At 46.1% G+C, this 21,026-nt stretch overlaps 3 protein-coding genes across 10 annotated transcripts; 1 reads left to right on the top strand and 2 right to left on the bottom strand.

Annotated features, from left to right (window-relative positions):
* The first annotated feature begins 62 nt into the window (after nucleotides 1-62).
* Nucleotides 63-3,742, top strand: LOC120642820 (OVARIAN TUMOR DOMAIN-containing deubiquitinating enzyme 7-like). 7 transcript variants are annotated; one of them, XR_005662745.1, is made up of 12 exons: nucleotides 63-278; nucleotides 387-493; nucleotides 638-713; nucleotides 876-1,025; nucleotides 1,228-1,292; nucleotides 1,414-1,498; nucleotides 1,610-1,759; nucleotides 1,873-1,990; nucleotides 2,336-2,457; nucleotides 2,560-2,657; nucleotides 3,057-3,301; nucleotides 3,547-3,742. XR_005662745.1 is itself a non-coding variant. In XM_039919425.1 (11 exons), exons 1-11 carry the CDS (start codon nucleotides 213-215, stop codon nucleotides 3,181-3,183), a joined length of 1,155 nt encoding a protein of 384 aa, XP_039775359.1. In that variant the 5' UTR covers nucleotides 63-212; the 3' UTR covers nucleotides 3,184-3,453. The 7 variants fall into 7 exon arrangements, 6 of the variants coding, with proteins under 6 accessions (XP_039775359.1, XP_039775358.1, XP_039775357.1 ...); XM_039919425.1 differs by lacking the exon at nucleotides 3,547-3,742 and having other exon boundaries at nucleotides 1,873-1,984; nucleotides 2,339-2,457; nucleotides 3,057-3,453; XM_039919424.1 differs by lacking the exon at nucleotides 3,547-3,742 and having other exon boundaries at nucleotides 1,873-1,984; nucleotides 3,057-3,453.
* Nucleotides 3,564-7,893, bottom strand: LOC120640384 (translation initiation factor IF-2-like; the record flags this gene model as incomplete). Its single annotated transcript, XM_039916212.1, has 4 exons — nucleotides 3,564-5,024; nucleotides 5,123-6,066; nucleotides 7,031-7,337; nucleotides 7,412-7,893. Coding segments are annotated over 3 exons (1,506 nt in total), but the record flags the coding sequence as incomplete, so codon positions are not given.
* A 1,345-nt stretch (nucleotides 7,894-9,238) lies between these two features.
* LOC120642814 lies at nucleotides 9,239-16,463 on the bottom strand. 2 transcript variants are annotated; one of them, XM_039919414.1, is made up of 14 exons: nucleotides 16,085-16,463; nucleotides 15,887-15,985; nucleotides 14,943-15,333; nucleotides 14,517-14,594; nucleotides 13,667-13,824; nucleotides 13,050-13,113; nucleotides 12,850-12,926; nucleotides 12,364-12,619; nucleotides 11,721-11,861; nucleotides 11,518-11,624; nucleotides 11,390-11,443; nucleotides 11,233-11,316; nucleotides 10,312-10,475; nucleotides 9,239-10,043 (listed from the first exon to the last, which is right to left on the bottom strand). In XM_039919414.1, the coding sequence occupies exons 3-14, from the start codon at nucleotides 15,280-15,282 to the stop codon at nucleotides 9,899-9,901; spliced, it is 1,668 nt and encodes a 555-aa protein (XP_039775348.1). In that variant the 5' UTR covers nucleotides 15,283-15,333; nucleotides 15,887-15,985; nucleotides 16,085-16,463; the 3' UTR covers nucleotides 9,239-9,898. The 2 variants fall into 2 exon arrangements, with proteins under 2 accessions (XP_039775348.1, XP_039775349.1); XM_039919415.1 differs by having other exon boundaries at nucleotides 12,850-12,917; nucleotides 16,085-16,447.
* Between the last annotated feature and the right edge of the window lie 4,563 nt (nucleotides 16,464-21,026).

Genomic DNA, 21,026 nt, shown 5'->3' with positions numbered 1-21,026 from the left:
GGGCCCGCTCAGCCCATTGACGTAACCGAGCCGTACCTGTGCCGGCCCAACCCAGGCTGATCTCTCTGACTCTATCGGTCCCCTTCCCTTGTGTCCGATCTCTCTCCAGGCTCCGGCGGAATTCTGTAGTTGTGCAGCTTGTGCTCTCCCACCTTTTGCCATCGTTCGCCGCCGCCGCCGCCGCCCGCCGAGCCCTCGGGAAGGACAGCACGATGGTTCAGAAGAAGAAGAAAGCAGCCGCGCCGGCCAAGCTCCGCAAGCCGCCGAAGCGCGACGCGGTAGCAATACTTGAGTGGCCCAAAATTTCGCGCTTGGATCCTCCACGAGAGCAGGAGGGATTTGACTTTCCTTTTTTTCTCTCTCTTCCGTGCTCGATTCCTTCGCAGGGAAAGAAGCTCGGCAAGAAGGCTGACATGACGGAGTTCAGGGCGCAGCTGGACTCCCTGGGGCTAAAGATAGTCGAAGTGAACGCAGATGGCAATTGCTTTTTCAGGTTTAGGACTAATTCTACTCATTGTGCATGTCCCTGTCGTCTTGAGGAAAAGAGGCTAATTGATTTTGAACAAAATGCTAGCGCACATTTAGTTACGGCGTCACACGTTGTTTGAGTTATATGACTACTCATTGTAGTATTCAGGGCAATGGGTGACCAGCTTGAGGGCAGTGAAGAAGAGCACATGAAGTACCGAGCAATGGTTGTGGAGTACATAGTGGTACGCAATATAACCTTTTGTAACTGTGGACTGTGATTATACTCAGGATTTCATGAGTCAGAGGAGAGCTTAAATTTTAATTAAAGAATCTAATAATTGCTGGTGGTGTATGTAGGCATTTGGCTATCTATGCTCTCTTATCCTTCTCTTATGCATCTGCAGAAGCACCGTGAGGATTTTGAGCCATTTATTGAGGATGAAGTTCCGTTCGAACAATATTGCGACTCTATGCTAAAAGATGGGACTTGGGCTGGCCATATGGAGTTGCAAGCAGCTTCTCTTCTCACTAGAAGAAACATATGTATCCACATGGTGAGTTTGCGATGCAAGTCTAGCTTTCTGGAGTATTTTTTAATTTTTTATAGAGCACACATTGTGCAGTCAAGACACCATGTCCCGTATGGATTGTTGTACTAATATTGCCATGGATGCTTTGTGCTTCTTATTAGCATCTTCTGATATTGCAAGTACTACTTAGCAGTTGTACACCACTGAACTGCTGTTTGATCTGCAGCTTAACTCGCCGCGTTGGTATATAAACAACTTCTCTGGCCGTGAAGCTGCTAATATGATTCACCTGTGAGTTAAAGTATTCTCCAAGTTAACTTACTGTAATGTTAACACAGGATGAATGATTGTAAAAGACATCTAATACATACACAGTAACTTACACCCTGAAATCAATTTCATGCCAATACAGGTCTTATCATCATGGTGAGCACTACAACAGTGTCAGGCTCAGAGAAGATCCATGTCAAGGTCCTGCAATGCAAGTTATTATCAAGGTTTTAGTTGTGATATTTGTTAATGATTCAGTTCTGCTGTTTCTGGAATAGAAAATGGTCTTCAGGGATGCCACTTACCTCAGTCTATTTCTTTTTGTTACCGAGTTACAGACGGATGCCAACATATCTAGTGCAAACAATAATGCTCAAACAAAAGCAAAGGACCCGAAGAAATCCTCACACAGATCAACCTATGATCAAACATCAGTTAAATTGATCATGGCTGGAACTGGATGTTCTGATGCTGCCATAGCTGAGCACGTATGAACTATATGATCAATCATCATTTCTTGCAGTACAGTTTTGCATTTAGTGTAGGTTGCTTGTTGGTAGTAAATTTTCTCCTAATGCCAACTGTGCAATTACCATTGCAGGTTTTGGAAGAAATGGACGGAGATGTTGATGCTGCCATTGAGTACATGCTAGTGGATCGAGTTGCAATGGGTACTGATGATATGGAGGGAGACCCTTATTTGGACTATGCATGTAAGGGTAAGCCTTTCAAGTGCCCTGGCTCCTGAGCACCATAAATTTATTTGGACTATGCATGAGTATGATCCTGTAACAGTAGTATTCTTGCCACAATATGGACAACTAAGATAAAAAAAAGAAACCTAGATGTCAACCGCCTTGGTTCCTCGGGCATCATAAACTGATCTTTTCAGTTTTCTAAACCAATCATGTACTTAAATCCACTTTACATCCATTTTTTTGTTGTTGAAATGGTGGGACTGTGGGAGGCAGAGGCACCCATGTGTCCTTAAAACTAAAGATACAGCTCGTCCCATGTATTTTTTTGATATATTTTTATTTATGGTTAAATTTATTATTTCATAGTAGATGAATTTTCTAAATGGCACGATGAGAACCAGTCGATTGAGCACAAGGATCAAGCTAGTTGTTCTAGCAAAGATGAAACAGTTGAGAAACCAAACAATTCACATTCTACACATTCCAAGGTGCGAATGAACATTAACCCAGATATGCCAATATTGAATTGTCTTATGGTTTCATTATCTTGAAAGAACAAATGTAGACTATATATTGGTGTTTTTATTCAGGAAAAGTCCAAAACCAAGGATTGCTCTTGTGGAACTGCGAAGAAGCACAAGGTGTCTTGTAGTTTAGCCGCAGCTACAACATCAAGAGAACCTCCAAGGTATAAACCTTTCGATGTTTCCATTATCTTTTAGCACTTTTGTCCCCATTGTTTACATTGTAAATTGCTGGAAGGAAAATTACACATCGCGTCGGTACTTTACTAGCAGGCAATAATCTTTTTTTCCTTGAATGCGCAAGAAAGTTGCATGCCATTCCATTAAAGTAAAGAAATAGAACACAAATAACACATATCTTTAACATATCTAGTACATGAGCACTACAGATTGACTGGAGAAAAGAAACGACCCAGACCCTGAATGAAAATGGTCCAACACTACACAGCCTGCAGAAATCTTTTTAAAAAAATTCACACATCAAATACAGATTTAATTTTAGGAATATGTGTACAGTGTTGAAGTGCAAAAAAAAAACTGATTGAAGCCTGCTTTGCTGACAGGGCCAAAGGTGGCCAAGGAAAAGGCCAGAAAGGAAAGAAGCAAAAGAAGAAGGAACAGTCCGAAGCAGCACCCGTCAAGGTCAAGCAGTCTGCAGTTGTACCAGACCTAGGAGCTCTTTGCATATGAACACTGATTGGGTCGTGCTTTACTCTGATGGTTTGCACCGACTGCTGCATTCTGGTTGTGATTTCAGATTCTCAATTAAAGTCTGTCATCTGCTGAGTGCTGAGTGAATGACCAATAGGTATCTAATCCTAACTACGGATAAGTGTGATGGCAAATTAGCAGATTTTTTGAGATGGTATAGAATCACAGATGAGTCATTGATATGATTCTTTTTTAGACAAACTTTCTTTTGACGACTAATGCAGTGAAAAGGAATACTGGTTACGCAAAGTGTAACTGTTGAGCCTGTCATTGAATTAGTACCACCATTTTTCTAGTAACGATTCGCCCCAACCTGGTGAAGTAGCGTTTGATCTTGTGCAGGAAAAAATCTTCAAGTGTGAGTGTGAACAGATCATCTATTTAACCTGGAGCTCTAGAATTCTAGATGCTGTACGATGCTCAGCTGAAGCTATAACTGAGCTGCATTTAACACCACTAGAACATTCGGCGCGCGATGCGCGCCCTACTATCTGAACAATCAAATGTAAGTAATACATTGCTTGTTTCAAGGTTGTTACATTATTGTTTTTCCTCATTGGTTGTTGATACTTCTTGCATGTCTTCGTATTGAATTATTCTGTCTAGTGCCGAGTTTGTGTTCTCTGCCAAGTGCAGCTCCTCCAGTTGGTCATTTCCTGAAAGCAGAGAAGTTTATTAGCTTCAGAGAGACCTTTTTCCTATTGTTTCAGTGTACTTTTCATCACATGATAGTGCATGAATAATACAAACAACTCTAGCAAGTCCAAGGTTGCATCTATCCAGTGTGAGAGATCTAATACTGCATGGCTCCCGAGATATGGTAATACATATTACAAGAACATCTGAATAGGAATTAAACCTCAGGTTAATTGAATTTCCTCCAATGTTTATGAAATGGTTAATTGGCTCTCCGAATTTCCTCCAGGATTACGGACCAAATCTGCTGAGTTCAAATAAATGTTCTCCTTTGATAATAGAATATTGTTCATTCTCAAGAAATGGTTCGCATGTCTTGCATTCTTGTACTGTAACATAATTCTGTTAAATATAGCATATAAGATTGTTGTATGCTTGCATGTGTTTTTCCTTGTTTTTAAACAGGATCCACATCATAAATGTGCAAAAAGCGAATGCAGAATTTCCAACCCTAAACTGAGTACCGTATTATTTCAATTTGATGAATAGATCTCAGGGATCGTAAAAAACCTGAAATTAAGCCGCGTGGGACCAAATTGATTACAATGCAAATGAAGACGTGGGACCAAAACAATTACAATGCAAATCCAGTCATCCAGAGCCAAGCCACCATATGTCTGACACGATGAAGCAAATATATGCTGAAGCCATTTGATTGTTTGGTTCCTTGTGATTTTTTAGCAGAATTACAGAAATACCATATCAGTCCAACAGGCATTAAGAGCAAAGTAGCAGTTCAATACTATCCCATAAATTAAGATCAAAGCAGTATAGTCAGCAATGGAGTGGTTGAATAAGGTCCTTAAAAGGCTATACGCACCAATCATGGGTTTGGGTTATCAGAAGAGCATAAAGCACTACATGTAAGGGATTGGTAGCACATGTTTGATAGTAAAGAAAACACCCATTTAACTGTAAATGATGATTTCTACAGTGCTGCCAAAATAATGATGCACGGTGTAAGACAAAACAAAAATGAATTGAGTTACTGGAAAATAGGTACCTATTATGTTATAAGAAAGATCCAATATAGATATTGTTTATGATATTAGGGAATCAAGAAAGGGCTTAATTGACAGATCCTGCAGTCCGCAATCAGAAACAATGGCTTCATCTTCGGAGGCCTTTCAGAAAACAGAAGACACACATATTTAGCAAAGTTACTATACATACCTGCTTTCTAACATTATCATTCAGATACAAGTCTATCTAAAATACTTACCTCAAGATTATACAGTTTTGTCAGCAACTTATTGGGTGCTTCTAACTTCTTATTGGGTGCTTCTGATAACTCTGTGCAGCAATCAACACACAATTTCATCAACCGCATTGGCTCCTAAGGTGTTAGCTCTCTACATGTGGCTCTGAAAGCTAGAGCTAGGGAAAAAAAAGGGGAAGCTGAATATAAATTAAGTGATAAATGAAACTTATTAATTGTTGCATGATTCACTATGCCTGGTTGATCTGCAAACCATTCACCACGACAATGAGCCAACAACAATCAACAGATACAGGCAAGAACGAAGGGAAGAACCTCACCTTGAGGAAATCCATGAGTGATCGGACTTGCCGTGCAGCAGCATTCCTGACAGGCCTGCTCCTGAAAGCGACCTCCATTCGCTCCAGCTCCTCGACCTGCTCCTCCTTGAAGCTCCGCACCACGTCCCTGATCCCTCCATTATTTGCTTCCTCCCTTTTCCCCTTTGTTCTTGTTGGCACATCCTCAGAGGTGGGAAATTCGAGGAGCAACCGGGCAGTGACGGCCGCGGCATCCGCGGGGAGGAGCGGCAAGGGCGTCGCTGTGGCGGCGGCAGAGAGGAACGCGAGGGCGAGCAGCGCGGAGGCCGGGTCAGCGACGCCGAGCACGGCGGAGAGCGTGGATGAGAGGGCCAGGGAGCCCGGGGACACGGTGAGGAGTAGAGGAGCCTGGAGAGGAATGGCAATGGGGCAAAGGACTGGGGCTAGAAGGCCGGCGAGAGGCTGGAGAGGAATGGCAATGGGGCAAAGGACTGCGACTTGAGGAAGGATAGGAGCAGGGCGCTTGGCCTCCCGCAGCACGTCGAGGGGCTGGCATGCTCTCCCGCGCCACCGCCCGCGCCACCGCCTCACAGTTGACCTTGCCTCCTCCGCGTCGAAGGTGATGGGATACGCCCTAGCGGGGCCGGCCTAGGCACACGACGGCCGGCTGCTCTGCTCGATGCGCTGGAGCAGCAGCGCCGTGGCCGGCCGGCATGCGCCCCCTCCCTTCGAGCCACGCCTCGCGTCGGATCCGGATCCAGATACCGCGGGAGCGAGCGGCGGCGGCGGCGGACCGACGGAGGCAGGCAAAGAGGGGGGAGGAGCGGCGGAGGTAGACGGAGAGGAGGAAGAGGAGGGGCGGCGACGGGAAGCACCATAACTTTTTTTGACTATATGCTTCCGAGGCTGCACGAGCTCTCGACTGCTCCCCGAGATCAAGCGACGGTATTGCTCGTGCCGGCGGGTAGGAGGGCGAAGGGAGGGACCGCAGCTCTGCAACTCCAGCCACCGCTGCTCCCTCCTGGCGCACGCCGCTCCCGCAGCCACCCGCTGTGCCACCACAGCTGCTACACCCGCCAGCGCGAGATCTGACGGGCCGAGCCTGCCGAGGCCTCCGGTGCCGTGGCCGAGCCCGGCCAGGGCCTCCGCGCCGGGGGGTCGCCGGCCGCCGCTCCGAGCACGCCCCTGCGAGATCTAGCGCGGGAGGCCCTGCAGCCGGGCTAGGGCCCCGTGCCGAGGAGGCAGAGGCTGGGGGCCGAGCTGGGCGAGGCGACGGGAGAGACGATGCGGTGGTGGTGGAGGCAGGCGGAGAGCAAGATGGGAGTGGAGGCAGAGGCGCGGGCGCGGCGGCGGCGGCAGGGAGAGGAGAGAGAGAGGATGGGAGTGAGTGGGGTGGTAGGGTTTACAGTTGGGAAAATTAGGTGGACACCGTTCAAAGGTGACTTTTGCCCTTGGACACTAAAAAACATGATCTTTGCTCCATCACACTCAAATTTTGTGTTCATTTGCCGCAGCACATCACCGTTGCTCGCCGTTCTCCACTCCGTTTGCATCGACCCCATGCATACAAACAAATCCCCTTTCCCGACCATGCGGCGCACTCCACTAGGACCTCGGCAGCGGCGGCCTTCCTCTTCTCCTCGTCTGCCTCCCACGCGGCGGCCCTGGGTGTCACCATCTCCTCGGAGCTCTCCATGGAGTCCACACCCTCCCGACCATGCTCCTCGCGGCGACCCCTGCTCCTGCCGGAAGCAGGGCGCTGACGAGCGACGCGGTGGCGCGGGTCGGTGGCCGATGCGAGTCCCGGCGGAGGCGGGGAAGAGGCGTCGCGGCGTGGCCGAGGTGCGACGCGAGTCGGCACAGCCGGCGGCGAGGAGCGGCGCGGCTGAGACGGCGGGGAAGTGGTGCGGCCGGCGTGGCTGCAGCGCCCGCACCCGGCCGCGTCACCCCCGCTCCCAGTGCCCGCACGACGCGGCGGCGGCGGTGCCCGCACCCAGCGGCGGCGTGGCGCGGAGCTGGGAGGCGGAGTCCCGGCGGCAGCGGCTCGGCGACATGTGGGCGGCGGAGGCCCGGCGGCAGCAGCTCGGCGTAGTTGGGGTGGCTGGCGGCGGCGTAGGGGTGGGGCGGCGGCAGGAGGAGCGGGACGCGCGGGGCCGTCGGCGTCACCGGCGGCGCGGGCGCGGGCGCCGGGAGCAGCAGCTGGCGTCGCTGGCCGTCGTCCTTGCGGTGGAAGCTGCGGTGGCAGCCGCAGGCGGCGCACTTGAGCGCGTCGTCCCCGGCGCCGGGCATGAACTCCCCGCAGCCGTCGACGACATGCCCACCCAGCGCCACCGCGTGGTTGCGCAGGCACTCGTGGTACCGCGCCACCTCGGGGGGGCGCCGCGTGGTTCCCCGGGGCGGGGGCGGCCCTGCTGGGCGCGACCGGCGGCGCGGAGCTGGCGCCCATCCCCTCGGCGGGTTCCTCCTGGCCCCTAAATTCCATCAGCGCATGCCTGCCCGGGGCGAGGACCCGACGGGCGAGTCCGTGAGAGCGACGGCACGGAGCGCGGCACCACTCCCGTCCCCCTTCAGGCCTTCACAGTTCACACACTACCGCAGAGGGGGCAGCGGTGCTCGCAGCTCGCTTGCCTCAACCGTCTCAGCCGCGACGTGAGCTGGGCAGCAGCTCGGCGAGCTCGTGCGCGGAGCCGGGCGAAGGAGGCGAGGTGCGGCACTGGCCGCCGCTGCCGCTCGAGCAAGAAGATAAGGATGGGGAGGGAGTGGATGACAGGTGGGCCCTTTATTACTGTAGTTGACGGAGGCAAAAAGACTGTGCTCTTAGTGTGTCGTGGCAAATAACCACGGAATTTCAGTGTCCTCCAGCAAAGCCGATCTTTTTCAGTGGCCGGTGGCCAAAGCCACGTTTGAGGAGTGTCCGTCGCCAAATTTTCCCTTTACAGTTTGGACTGGGGAGGGGGTTTCCGAAAATCGCCATGCGGGCGGTTTTTTTAAAAAAACGACAAGAGTTTTCGATTTTTTCTTCTTCAGGTTGAAATAAAATTTACAATAGGGATCTATATGCAAAATAATATAACGGTTTTATTGTTATAGTCAAATGAGTTGGACTACTGATTGATTTCAAAAAAGTATAAAGGTCTTTTTGCAAAATCGCCAGGCTGAGCGCTGATCGACAGGCATCCCATTTTTACCATGGGACGCGAGAGCACAGCGCAGGGCTGGAGGTTTTAGGTTTTAACCATTGCGATTTGAGGTGTTCAGAACTCGTACCTCCATCCATAATATTATGGTCCCGTTTGGCATAACTTCTTGGGCAGCTTCACATGAAGCTATGCCAAATAGTTTTTTTTTTTGAGCTAGCTTCAGGGTTGAAGTCATTAATGAACTACCCGGCTTCACTAGGGAGAAGCTTTTTTTGCTAAAAGTTTTTCAAAATAGCTTCAGCTTCGTCAGAGAAGCTGTTTCACTAGCTATTTCAAAAGAAGTTAAAGCTATGCCAAACGGGGCTTATGTATAGCATGGATGCATTCATTAATTGTAGATAGCTGTTACGGAGCAAAGCCAGAAAGAGATGAGACTATCGCTTAGGTGTATGAATTTACGGCGGCGCCAAGAGCATTGCTCACCGCAGCTGAACAGCTGGTGCCCATGGTATAACTGTGGCTGTCAGTGCCAGGACAGATGGCCCAGACGTCATGACCATATCTGCTGAAAGTGACACTGACTTCCAACCTATGTAACTGAACATGGCAGATTTAACCTTTCTAAAAATTAGTAAAAAGCATGGCAGATTGAATGGCTACGTTACAGCAACACCGCAACAGCCTCAAGAAACAAGTTACACATGGATGGAATAACCACTGTACAATATTTGGTATGCTAAAAAAATACAGGCAAAATATACCATGTGTATTATTGTATAAGGATGTAATTGCATATGGGCATCCCCAATAAGTCCATCTATCAAAGTTATATCTTGTTCTTCCTTTGAGACTACGAGACTTGATTGAAAACATAGTGACAATAAAAAAAACCTGGAAAACAAAATCTGAGTGTCTGGCAAACCAGGTTAATCCCTGACACATCTCTAGAACGGATGCGTGCGTAGATGTGCACCACTTGTGTAGCAGGTATATTTGTGGTGCACTCATGATCAGTATCTTGTGGTATTGATGTTGGGTTAAGTAAATTAAGTACTAAATGCTAATGCTTGATCTCAGGGGATGAGCTGAAATCCAGGAAACAAATGCAGTCCACTTGATGCAACAACTCATCGACCAGTCTCACCGCTCCATTTGTTCTCTATTTCTGAAATGCTTTTGTACAAATAGCCACCACATTGCACATCCTCGAACAACTGACTGAGGAACTTCTTTGGATGTTATTGTAGCAGTCAGAGTAATTTGGCATTCCTTCAAGCTGAAAGGAACTATACTTCGTCAAGCAAGGACCAAAAATCAGGTGTAGTTAGCAACAGCGCACTTCAAGAGTTGAAGATGTTTCCAGGCAGGACAGATCTATCATTCCTCCCATGAGTAGGCCATCTACGCAATGGAGGTGCGTACACAGTTATTGGAAGGACCCATTCACCCTTTTCTCTTTTCTCAACAAGGAGTGGGTGCTCGTACCTGGAAAAGAGAGAAGCCAGAATCACGCACTCAGTTAGCTGCAGAAGACTAGGAAGATATTCACACTTCCGAGCAACAGATGATACACTGAATAAAGTCAAACTAGTAAAATAGTTTTCATGAAACTAGTCATGGTAGGGGCGCTTCACACAACTAAGAGCAATCAGGGAAAAACAAAACTTGATCAAAACCTTCGTGCAAAAAATAGCGTCGATATGAAAGACAAGACAACGTCCCAGCACACAAGATAGTTAACATTGTGGCATACCTAGTTGGGTCCGTTCCTTCAGGAGTTGTGAAGAACTCAAATCGAAGAGACCACTGTACACTGACTTTTGAGGTAGAAAATGACATAGGACCATCAATGGGAATGGAAAAGAGAAAGCTGGTCTGGTGGAGATCCGCAACAACCTCATGATGCTCACTGTGCAGCTGCCCATAAAGTACAAAAAAGAAGAAAAGGGTGAACCATTAAAAACAAGCTAAAGTTAACAATAAAAAAGGTTGATGCAAAAAGATAGATGTTTGAATAGAAGCTACAGCAGAGGACAACTTGCTGGAATCTACACATACTGTCATTCAGATATAGGCAATGTTTATCATAAGTTACTTCATGATGGGCTTGTCAGCATATTTTCTTTTTCTTTAATCAAAAGATCAAGTATGATGCCATATACTCATATGCACATAATACAGCAGTTTCATGGACATATCCTTGCAGTTAAATCATCCAATATAACCTTGTACGAAATTCATGAGCTCATGAAGATTCTAGACGAGTTTTTAAGTAGGGCTTATAATGGATCGTGGACCTAATGCCCCCTTCATAATCCAACTCAGCCCTTAATCATTCTTAGCTCAAAATAATATAAAATATGAGCCCAGCCCTGAGCCTGATCCTTCAAATTTATAGGCTAAATTTTTAGGCCCTTTACCACCCCTAGTTTTAAGTGTCATTTTATTAAGAAATTTTGTATTTCAAATACAAAGGGTTCAACTGAAACATGTACATAATGGACTTGTACAAAATGTTCTGCAAAACTGTTAGGAATGGTCAAGGAATTTCAAAATTCAAACTAAAGAATAACTCAAGACAAACAGGTAAATTGATGGCCCTGATGCGACAAAAAGCTATAATAATAGTGCACAATGGTGTGTCAACATCCAAATCCTTATGATTTAATCATACCTTGGTTATTGTCGGCGAACCCCTTCTTGAAGGATGTAATGCACGGGGATTAATTGTTTCCGATGTTTCCAGGGTTATTGATACCTGAGAATTGTCAACTGATTAAAATCATAAAGTCCAATTCACACAAATTTAAATATATAACTCAGCCTTTTACCTCAAGGCACCTCCGCTTTCCAGTTCCGTGAAAAAAGGTAAGTGCTCCACCAATCTGCAGTGGAAAAACTGAGACAACCAATTCTGAAAATAAAACAGTAAGAAGTGCAACAAAACAAATTTAAGTACCATATCACCAAAGTAATAGGTTGAGTCCGAATTCTTAGGTGAAAAACGAAGCAAGACTTGGTCATCAATTCTTATATTATAAGATCTTCCTCTGGTAAAACCTTCAGCTGCAAGTGAAAAAAGGAAAGAAAAAAAAGGTAATGATAACAATTAAGCAAACTTATGAAATATAAAAGATCTAGAACAGGAACATGATGGCTTACATCCAGCAGGATCAACATTTTTCGGCGTAAGGGGTAGTCCAACATCATCTTTTAAGCGATCAGAACCAGGAGAAAACCTTTGCCCATTTGGTGGATGATCTGGTAGCAAAAGATTTAGCTTCCTTTGAGGTGACACTAAACCTGTTTGTGCCATTTATTTAGTTAAATGCCCACCATGAAAGTATAAGAACATAATATTTACACATGTCCATCACAGTTGTGCCCTCTCTCCCTCTTCTGTGAGCAGCCAAGTACAGGTCATATTGTCACATGATAGAAGTAAATTAGTGATGCATCTGCTTCCAGTTTTGCAGTAAAGGACGATGCACCACTAACATGTCCAATTTTTTCCCTCAATAAAAAACATGTTCCAATTTGCAAAAGAAGAACTCAACAGAAGCTAAGATTTTAAGCCTTACAGGCTTGCATACTTAATGGAAAGGAATAGCTGCCAACAGCATGCAAAAAGCAAGGCACAAGGACAAAAATTTCCACATCATTAATCTTCAGGAAGGCCCAAAACACCATGAAATCTTGGAGAAAACAAAAAATAATATTATTGTGAACTCACCTTATGAGTTGAACACCAAAACTCTAATGCAACTCGAATCTAAGTATCTAACAATAAGTTTCAGATCTTTACCTCCGTCATGATCATCTGAAATCTCTGACACTGACAATCGAGGAATTGGACTGTAAGATGGGAAATTGGGTTGTTCTGCTTGATTATAAAACGGCTCACTTGTGGAAAGGCGTGAGGACAGGGATTGCATTGAGAACGAGTTTCTCAGGGAGAATTCAGGATTTGCTTTGGAAGGATTGTATGAGGAAACAGATGAAACTTCATCTTTTGAACTATCATACCCTTCTTCTAGATCGGCATTATCATTTGCTTTGACCTGCAATAAGAGAGAGCAATCAAGTAAAAAAATGTGCATTTTGGAGTCATGATTTAGTTAGTTTATTGTCTACACCTGCATGCAAGATACCTTTTGACGGAAACCTGTTTCAGTCCACATGAATGTCTCATTAAAGTAACGAATAGAATATTTTACCAACCCATGCAGGAAAATGTGTACAATAATTGAGTGATGAAATCTGGGAGTCAATATCAGGCAATAGAACTCACCCATTCTGAATCTTCATCTTTCTCCCTCCAAAATATGCCCAGTTTATCAACTGCGATTGGCAAAGTCCCTGAAACATCTGACAAAGTCACTTTACTTAATAGCCAAACAGTTTATTGACAACATTCAGTTAAAACCAACAGAGGGTTAACATGATAATATTTGATGCACAAAAGCACTTTAAATCGTTAGATTGGCTAACCTTCTTCATTTAGTAGGTTGCTGCTTTTCTGGGAAACACGTATCTGCAATGGGATTCGAGCTTCCTAAAGAAACCAAGAGATCTTTGGTCAGTTATTCTGACAAATGGCAGTACTTTGCATGATGCTATAAACAAGAATTGAGGTGGCATGAAATGGCTAGTCATGATAATGATTTATGAAAAAAAATTAGATTAGGTCCAGCATAAGTGCCCCAAGGAGGTGCCTATCATTTCTCATATCTTATTTTTGATGGTAAACACTTGTTGGGTCTAACATAAATTACATATTTTGCTGGAATGTGAGATCTATCCACGTGAACTCTCATGCCCTCCACCCCTGAACATGCGTGCAGTTAGTTCCCTCTTCTTGAACCTCTGCTAATGATGTTTACAAAAGGACCTGTAGCCCCACAAGCTTATTAAAAGAACCAGATCCAGTGCACTTGACCAGCTCTTAAATGCAAGTTACAAGCTCAAATAGTCCTTTAAAGAATAATACAAGTTGCCAAAGGCCGGTCACCATGTCAGCAACTCCAAATTTTTTGCAGCCATCATGCAAATATTAAAAGTACCTTGTATGTCAGAATTCAAAGCAGAAAAACAAGCCCAATACTCACCAATTGAATTGAAGTATTCACAGGGTTTTTACTTTGGTCTCCATTACCCAGTACAACCGACCATCCAAATAGTTGACTCCTAACATAATAAAAATAACGGATACTGATACCCCTATAAGATGGCGGTAAAATCTTTGGGAGCTCCCCACGCACAATGTCTGCATAAAATTATTTAGCAAACTTAAAATTCTTTAAATAGTGTCGGTAATGAAATCCACACACTACTCAGAAAGTTTGTGCGAACCATATACACCAGATACACACTGGCAGTTCAATGCCAGTTGAAGATAATGCCTAGTTTAATAAGAAAATGTTTCAAGGCCTAAAAGCAAGCGGTCATGTAAAAACAGATAAAAAAGTACTTTGAGTCTTTATTGTCAACTATGCTACCATGCATAAGACAACAACAAAAAAAAACTACACTTTGTCTACCTAAGATACCAGGGCAAAAATCAACAACTGTTCGAGAAACAGGCATGTGCCATATACCCCGCATGACCCTCTGACTAGCATGTCCCTCTCAGCACCTGAAATTTACCCCACAAATACAGGCAAGAACAGTGTGTCTTCACAAACAAAAATGATAGACTCACATATATATTGATGGTTTACATCAAGGAAAGGTCAAAAATAAAATCTTCTCGCTTCATGTTACGAGATGGATCAACAGAGGAACAAGAACCATCAAAAGAATTAGCAGAACTAGCAAGGTATAAAAATAATGTACTAGTGCAGCAGCATCTCATAAAGCGCGACTAGTGTATGTTTCGAGCAATATAGAATATACCATTACAGGAATAAAGGTGCATTATTGAACTGAATGAACACTACAAAACAAGGTATTCCTTACACGTTTTTGTTTGTCCTGAAGCAATTATAACTTTAGAGATCAGTGACGGTGCCGAACAATCCAGTAATGTATGTTCACCTGGTTTCAATCACAGTGCATAAAAGGCAAATCAGAAAAGAAAAATAATGATACAGATACAAATTAGTTCCATGTAACAACAGAGAGACATGAGCAACACGAAGGGATGAAAGGACAAATGTGTGACCATGAAAACAAAAAGATCAAGATAAAAATCCTGTTCAGCAGAAATGAAGTGAATAGAGAACAAGCCTAAATGATGACTGGACAACATTTAGGCTTCCAAAACTAGCAAATGCAGCATGAAAAACATATTTAAGAGATGATCAACAGATGAAGTGTTGTATAGGAGTAAAGATTGCCAGGAAAGTGGCCCATTTACATAATGACATGATAGCTAGAGTGTACCTCGCCTTTGTTTAGATCCTGGTAAGGGCTTTGGAACAGAGAACCATTGGCTATCCAGCTTCTCAATCCCTTTAAGTTCGAAGGAAAGCGCATCTAACAATAGTGAGGAGGCATCTTCACCCGACACCGTCTGCCCAGCATCGTCCTTCAAACTAGCTGGGCTGTGGATTTCTATAGTCACAGTGACTGAATCACCGGGTCTGTACACCTCCTTGTCTGTCTGGAGCTTCAATGTTGGGGATAACTGCTGTTTGGAAGCTGAATCAACCTTCCGATCTTCTAACCATCCGACACTTCTTAAGAAGGAGAGCCCTTGCGGAAGTGGAATTTTCAGTGACATCTCAATATCTCATCAGAGTATCAGATCAGTATCTTGACAATTTTTTCACCACTGCACCAGAAAAGAATAATCCAGGAAAAGCCATCAGCAAAGCCATATTCCCTGAGCCCCTGACTTTCCATTATGCAATTAAAGATCTGTTGTCTCCTAAAAATGTGACTGATACATTCATGATCCACTTATTACAAATAATATGGCGCGCGTGCGCACACAGTGGAGCTCATAGCGCATGAAGAACTGGAAAAAAAAAAGGGGAAATTGGCTGCAGGACACTGAAAAAAGGTGGCTTTTGCCACAAGCCACTAAAAAAGAAGTCTTTGGCAGCACACACTACAATTCAGTGTCAATTTGCTGCTGGACATTATAACCATTATAATAATATATCATCCTCCAAAGGGTATCAACACATTTATAAAAGACAAGTATACCCTTATCCCTTCACATCAATATTTCATGGAAGCCTTGAAGATTGAGAACTGTGAAACTCCAAGGCCTCATCAGAGCTATACTGTACCAGATGCACTGAGGTTGAAAACTTTGTTCCTTCTGCTAGACTGCTACTGCTACTGATAACATTACTGAATAAGAATGTAACTATTCTTACGTCTGAAGATGCTGCTGCTCTCCTCTCCTATCTCTATTGTAGAAAGTAGTAGCCGAACCGGTTTAATATTTTGGATGATTGGGCTTCAGCATTGCAGTTCTACAAAAACAAATGATGAGTTGCAGTCTTCAGCTACTTCCCTTGCAAGTTGCAAAAACAAATGATGAGTTGCAGTCTTCAGCTAGTACTTATCATTACCGAAGCTTATGCGCAGGATGAAGAACACCAAACTTTAGATCCTGCCAAGGTATGAAAAGAAGGGGACGACCGCTCAGCGTCGGCTCGTGCGCCGCTCGCCGCCGCCCCGGGCGTCGCGGGATGGGCGCAGCCCTTGGCGCCGGCCCGTGCGCCGCCCGAGCGCTGCGCTGCGGTCAGGCCGCCGCGTCGCCTCCTGCGGCCGGGTAGGGGTCGCCGGAGTGGGATAGGGCCGGCCGCCGGGGATCGCCGGAGCAGGGGCGGCTGCCGGAGATCGGTGGAGCAGGGGCGGATTTGGGGCCTCGGGAGTCTGATGGGCGCGATTTAGGTGAATCTGATGGGTGCGATTTGGGTCAGGCAAGAAAGAAGATAGAGAGGCAAGGGCACAACCGTTATTCCGCATGGCTTCTGATTAATATTAGGTATAGTGTCAATCAATCAGCTAATTACCACAGTTTTACAATGTGTTGTGGCTAAAACATTTTCTTTTTGTTGGCTGATGGCAAATTCCATATTTTAACAGTATCCACCGGCCAATTTTGCGCAAAAAAAAAACTAACAAGTTACAATCTTCTTCCTCTAAAAACTCAAATTAGACTTCTACATGATCAAACATTGCTTTACATATATCATGAATGCCCTATAAGGGAAATGGTAGACAGCTACGAGAACAATCTGATCACAACGACACAAATCACACTGTATCATGTACCACAAACCCCCCAAGACAACATACCTTGCGTTGCAGCTCAATCCGTCCCTCGCTCTCCTGTGAGATTCCTAGCCCCAACGGCGAGTAACGAGCGGATCTCGGACTCGGCGGTGAGGAACAAGATGAAATGGAATGCACGATACACGAATGTATCAGTCAGATATCATCCTCAGGGAGATAAACTCTATTCACTGCAACCAGCCAACAGTGTTTTTCTCTCACACCAAATCAGCACCAGCCACCAGCTACCAGTCAGCCAGCACTACTTTTCTCTCATAACAAATCAGCACCAGCCACCAGCCACAAGCCCACAACCAACTGAATAGAGTGAAAATCGGGGATCCATGACGACTGGGGTGGGCTTTGAAAGCAAGGGAGGGGTCCGTATGGTACGGCGTGGAGCGAGCCTTTTCAGGTTTGCCGATAGTGGGGCGATGAAGGTAGAGGGTTCTAAGCGGCAATGGAGATGAGACAGGAGAAGAGTAAAGAGCCACAAGGGGAGCGACGGTGAGTTTCGAAGCCGACAGCCCGATAGGATGAAGGATGGGCATGGGTGGAGGTTCTGTTCGGGGAGACGGAGACGGAGAGAGAGATCCAACTTAAGAGTGCAAATTGGTGATCGCACCTCCAAAAAATTCAATTTAAAAAAGTAGTACAAAATTTTAAGATAAAGAGAATTGGAGGTGCACCTAAAAATTATTCATTTACACCCCAAGTCCAGTTGTACAAAAGATTTTTTTTGGGTCCCTTTTCGCGAACAGGGCCACCGGTAGAGAGAAGTTTGATTTTGAGATACTATTCTTTTCCCTATCGCGATCCTAACATGTTCGATCTAGTAGTACCTTGCAACTTTAAGCTTCAGTTCGATCGTTAATTTGCATCGCACAGATTAGTTCTTCTATTTGCTGAAAAGAAAAGGAACACTTTGTTCAAAATTAAACCTATATATCTAACTTTGACAAAAAATTTAAAAAATATCATAATACCTATAATACTGACATATTCATAACAGATTTAATGAAGATAGTTTTATGTTGTAGATAAAGATATTCTTTTCTATAAAGTTCATAAAAGTGGAACAAGTTTGACTTCAAACAAGCTTAAGTGGACTATAATCTGAAATGAAAGTATGTTTTATGAAGAATTGAAGCCTTAGAAGTGTAGCTAATTTGACCTAATCGATCTCTAACTCTCTCTCTCTCTCTCTCTTTTTAAAAAAATGGATGTGTAGATCACCAGCCAGTAGAGTATTAAACTGATAGAGGCAAGGGAAAGGGTGTAAAACGACAAAGACACCCATAAAGAACGAACAATACCGGAGATCGAGTTGCATCTTCCAAGAGCCATGGAGTCATGGAGATGGTGCGCCGTGTACTCTAATAATCACCATGCCCAATGATGCAGCACCTTAATTTCAGCGTACTATATTATCCTTCTCCGTTCAGAGCAAACTGATATAAATTTTAATGTTTCAGATACGAGCAGAGCATTGCATGATTTGACTGTTCTTTTTTGTCTTTTACCATAGGATTTTAATTGTTCAACAACAACAAAAAAACGCATCCACCAGTTGATAGCCTGACGGTCTGACGGATGAAGCGCAGCAGCTCAGACGGAAGCTAGAAATGCGCCCAGGTACATCCACTGTATCCAACGTCCGTGAAACAGTCCACTATGAGTCCGTGTCATCGTGTGAGAATTGTTTAAGCATTGCCATCGCTTGCTCCACCGCATGCGAAAGCTGCAATTAACGGCGTTGCTGTTGCTTGGCAAGGGCTGAAAACGTTTCTTGGTCAGGAAGGGAAAGCCGCGGAGGATAGCATCTTTGCGAGATGAAGGAAATGGCACGGGTGCAGGTGCAGAGCGTGATTTCCAGTACCCTGTCAGAAAGTCAAACGCCTAGCTAGTTCGTTTGGGCGCTCCCAAAAGCAAGGCCGGGGCGAAGACTTGGACGCGATGGTATGTTTAAGCGACTGATCAGGACTTGGCGAGCCCTGGTTGGTTAGGGACGGGATTATACATTACGTAGGGGCAAGCAGCACTTGTGGTTCGCCAGTGCGATGCGATGCAATGCAATGCAATGCAATAGTCATAGTCTCCGTCCGGCGATGTGATACTACTAGTATTTGCTTTCCAGCATATTAATTATTGCAATCATAATCAATAATGCTTGCTAGTTTATACTACACGCACAATTTTATTCAGAAAGATCATAACACTATACTACCATAATAAGTTAGCACACAGGAATGATTGATGTCGCTACCTTGACATGGTCGGCACGGAGACATGGTCGCTAGTGGACGGACGCTGCTGCTGCTGCAGATTATTGGTCCATGGCCTGGATGAATACGTGAATAGGGCACAGTCCGCCGTCGACCTCCAGATTCCATTGCTTCCGTCAGAAGAAAATGTGTTCCCGGCCATGCTGATTCCCTCGGCAAATGGCGTGGCTGGTAGCCTACCCGTCAGGGAATTAGGGATGGGCGCGCCGCGCGCAAGAAACGGGTGCGCCGCGGTGGCCGGAAGGGACGCGAGGGGGGCAAGCAAAGCCAGAGACGATACCGCCAGCCGCCGAAATCGCCGGTCCCATAGGCCGGCGGACGGTGGTTGGCGGCTCCGAGTCGGAGCACTAGTGCACTAGGCACCCGCTACCCTCCCGGCCCTCTTCCCCCTTACCGGCCGCCGGCCCCCTTCCGCCACCTGAGTAGGATGCCGGCCTGCGCTGCGGCTGCTCTAGATAAGACTGGCACGTGATCCCTTGTGCGCCGGCGAGTCAAATGAACGCCGCCGCACGTTCCACGCCCGGTCTGCCGCGCATGCGGTGCAGGGGAATATCAATCGAACGCCCCCATGTTCCCCTCCATGTTCGCGCACACCGCTCGACCCGGTCGGTTCCCGAGGCGATCGGGTGGGTGGCAGAGGCTCGCCCGCCGCCAGCCCGCCACCAAGTTGGACGACGGCCCGCGCCGCACGCGCGCTCTCGGCCGAGAACATGGGCGGGCGGGCGCGCCCGTGCCGTGCGCGACGTGATGCGCGTGCGTCACCGGGGCGGGCGCGGGGCGGACCAGCCGCGTGGCGCCGGGCGCGGCCCTGCGTTTGTTTCTTCCCTTGGTTGGGTTGGGTAGGGGCGCCGCGCTGGGGCCGTGACACGGCGACGCCATCACGGCCTGCACGCCGGCACGGAACGACCCGTGACCAGGGTTAACCGAACCGTCGGTAACCGGTCCGGTTTGACCGGTTACCGGTCAAACCGGTCCGGACCGGTTCCGGTTCGGTCCGGTATGAAACCGGTCCAAATTCAAAATTTAAATTTAAATTCAAAAAAATAAAAAATTCCCAAAAAATTCCTAAAAATATTTCAAGATACAAAGAATCTAATGGTGTCAAATTTTCTCAAAAATTCGTTTATTTAGTATGGTTTGCGGAATTTATAAGTTAAATAAAAAAATGTGCATACGAAAGTATACAAATACAATGTAAAAATAGTATAAAAAAGAGTTGGATGGTTCATTTAGACTAAAATATGTTGTACAAACATTTATTTAGTATACTTTGTGGGCATTTGAATTTAAACAAAAAAAGAAAAAAAATTGAATTTGACCGGTTACCAGTCAAACCGGCCGGTTATCATCCAAACCGACCGGTATACCGGCCAAACCGGCCGGTATACCGGCCTAACCGACCGGTATACCGGTAGGAACCGGTTGAACGGGGAAGTTTGAATTCAAATTTGAATTCCACCGGTTCCGACCGGTAACCGGCCAAACCGGACCGGTATACCGGAACCGGAGGCCGGCGGTTACCGGTCACCGGTCGGATACGTTAACCCTGCCCGTGACCCGAGGGTAGTTCTGGAGCAGCAAGCAAAAGCAAAAGAGGTGCTCCAAAACTCCACCTTCATTTGCACTATAGCTCTATGGAGTTGGCAGCTCCATAGAGTTTTAAAACTGAGATGTTTGGCTAGAAAATTGGCTGAAGTTGCTGGAGTTCAGCTCCACAGCCATGGCAAGCACGCCCTAAATGAGCCGGTCGCCCGCTGCGTCAGTTGCCGAGATCGTTGACGCGTCTCGTCTCCCAGCCGGATCGGAGCTCCGCTCCACTCGAAACGTTCGTTTCGCGGAAGGAGCCTGGCGTGCGCGCATGGCGACACGCCACCGGTCGGCCTTCCTTGCGGCTCGTCGGCCCGTATCCGTAATGGGAGTACGTGGCTCTCCATCGCCTCTTGGAGAC

Source organism: Panicum virgatum, chromosome 7K (genome assembly GCF_016808335.1).
Source record: "Panicum virgatum strain AP13 chromosome 7K, P.virgatum_v5, whole genome shotgun sequence".
In the NCBI taxonomy this organism is placed as follows: domain Eukaryota; kingdom Viridiplantae; phylum Streptophyta; class Magnoliopsida; order Poales; family Poaceae; genus Panicum; species Panicum virgatum.
This window is presented reverse-complemented; position numbering and strand designations above follow the sequence as displayed.

What these genes read in the sequence shown, in the direction of transcription:
- LOC120642820 (XM_039919422.1), top strand. Translation starts at nt 213, where the DNA reads ATGGTTCAGAAGAAGAAGAAAGCAGCCGCGCCGGCCAAGCTCCGCAAG. An exon ending in CAATGCAAGTTATTATCAAG is followed by an intron (nt 1,499 to 1,609) that starts GTTTTAGTTGTG and finishes ACCGAGTTACAG; the next exon opens with ACGGATGCCAACATATCTAG. An exon ending in ACATCAAGAGAACCTCCAAG is followed by an intron (nt 2,658 to 3,056) that starts GTATAAACCTTT and finishes CTTTGCTGACAG; the next exon opens with GGCCAAAGGTGGCCAAGGAA.
- LOC120642814 (XM_039919414.1), bottom strand. Translation starts at nt 15,282, where the DNA reads ATGTCACTGAAAATTCCACTTCCGCAAGGGCTCTCCTTCTTAAGAAGT. An exon ending in TTCAGATGATCATGACGGAG is followed by an intron (nt 11,862 to 12,363) that starts GTAAAGATCTGA and finishes TGGCACAAACAG; the next exon opens with GTTTAGTGTCACCTCAAAGG. An exon ending in GAAAGCGGAGGTGCCTTGAG is followed by an intron (nt 11,317 to 11,389) that starts GTAAAAGGCTGA and finishes GACAATTCTCAG; the next exon opens with GTATCAATAACCCTGGAAAC.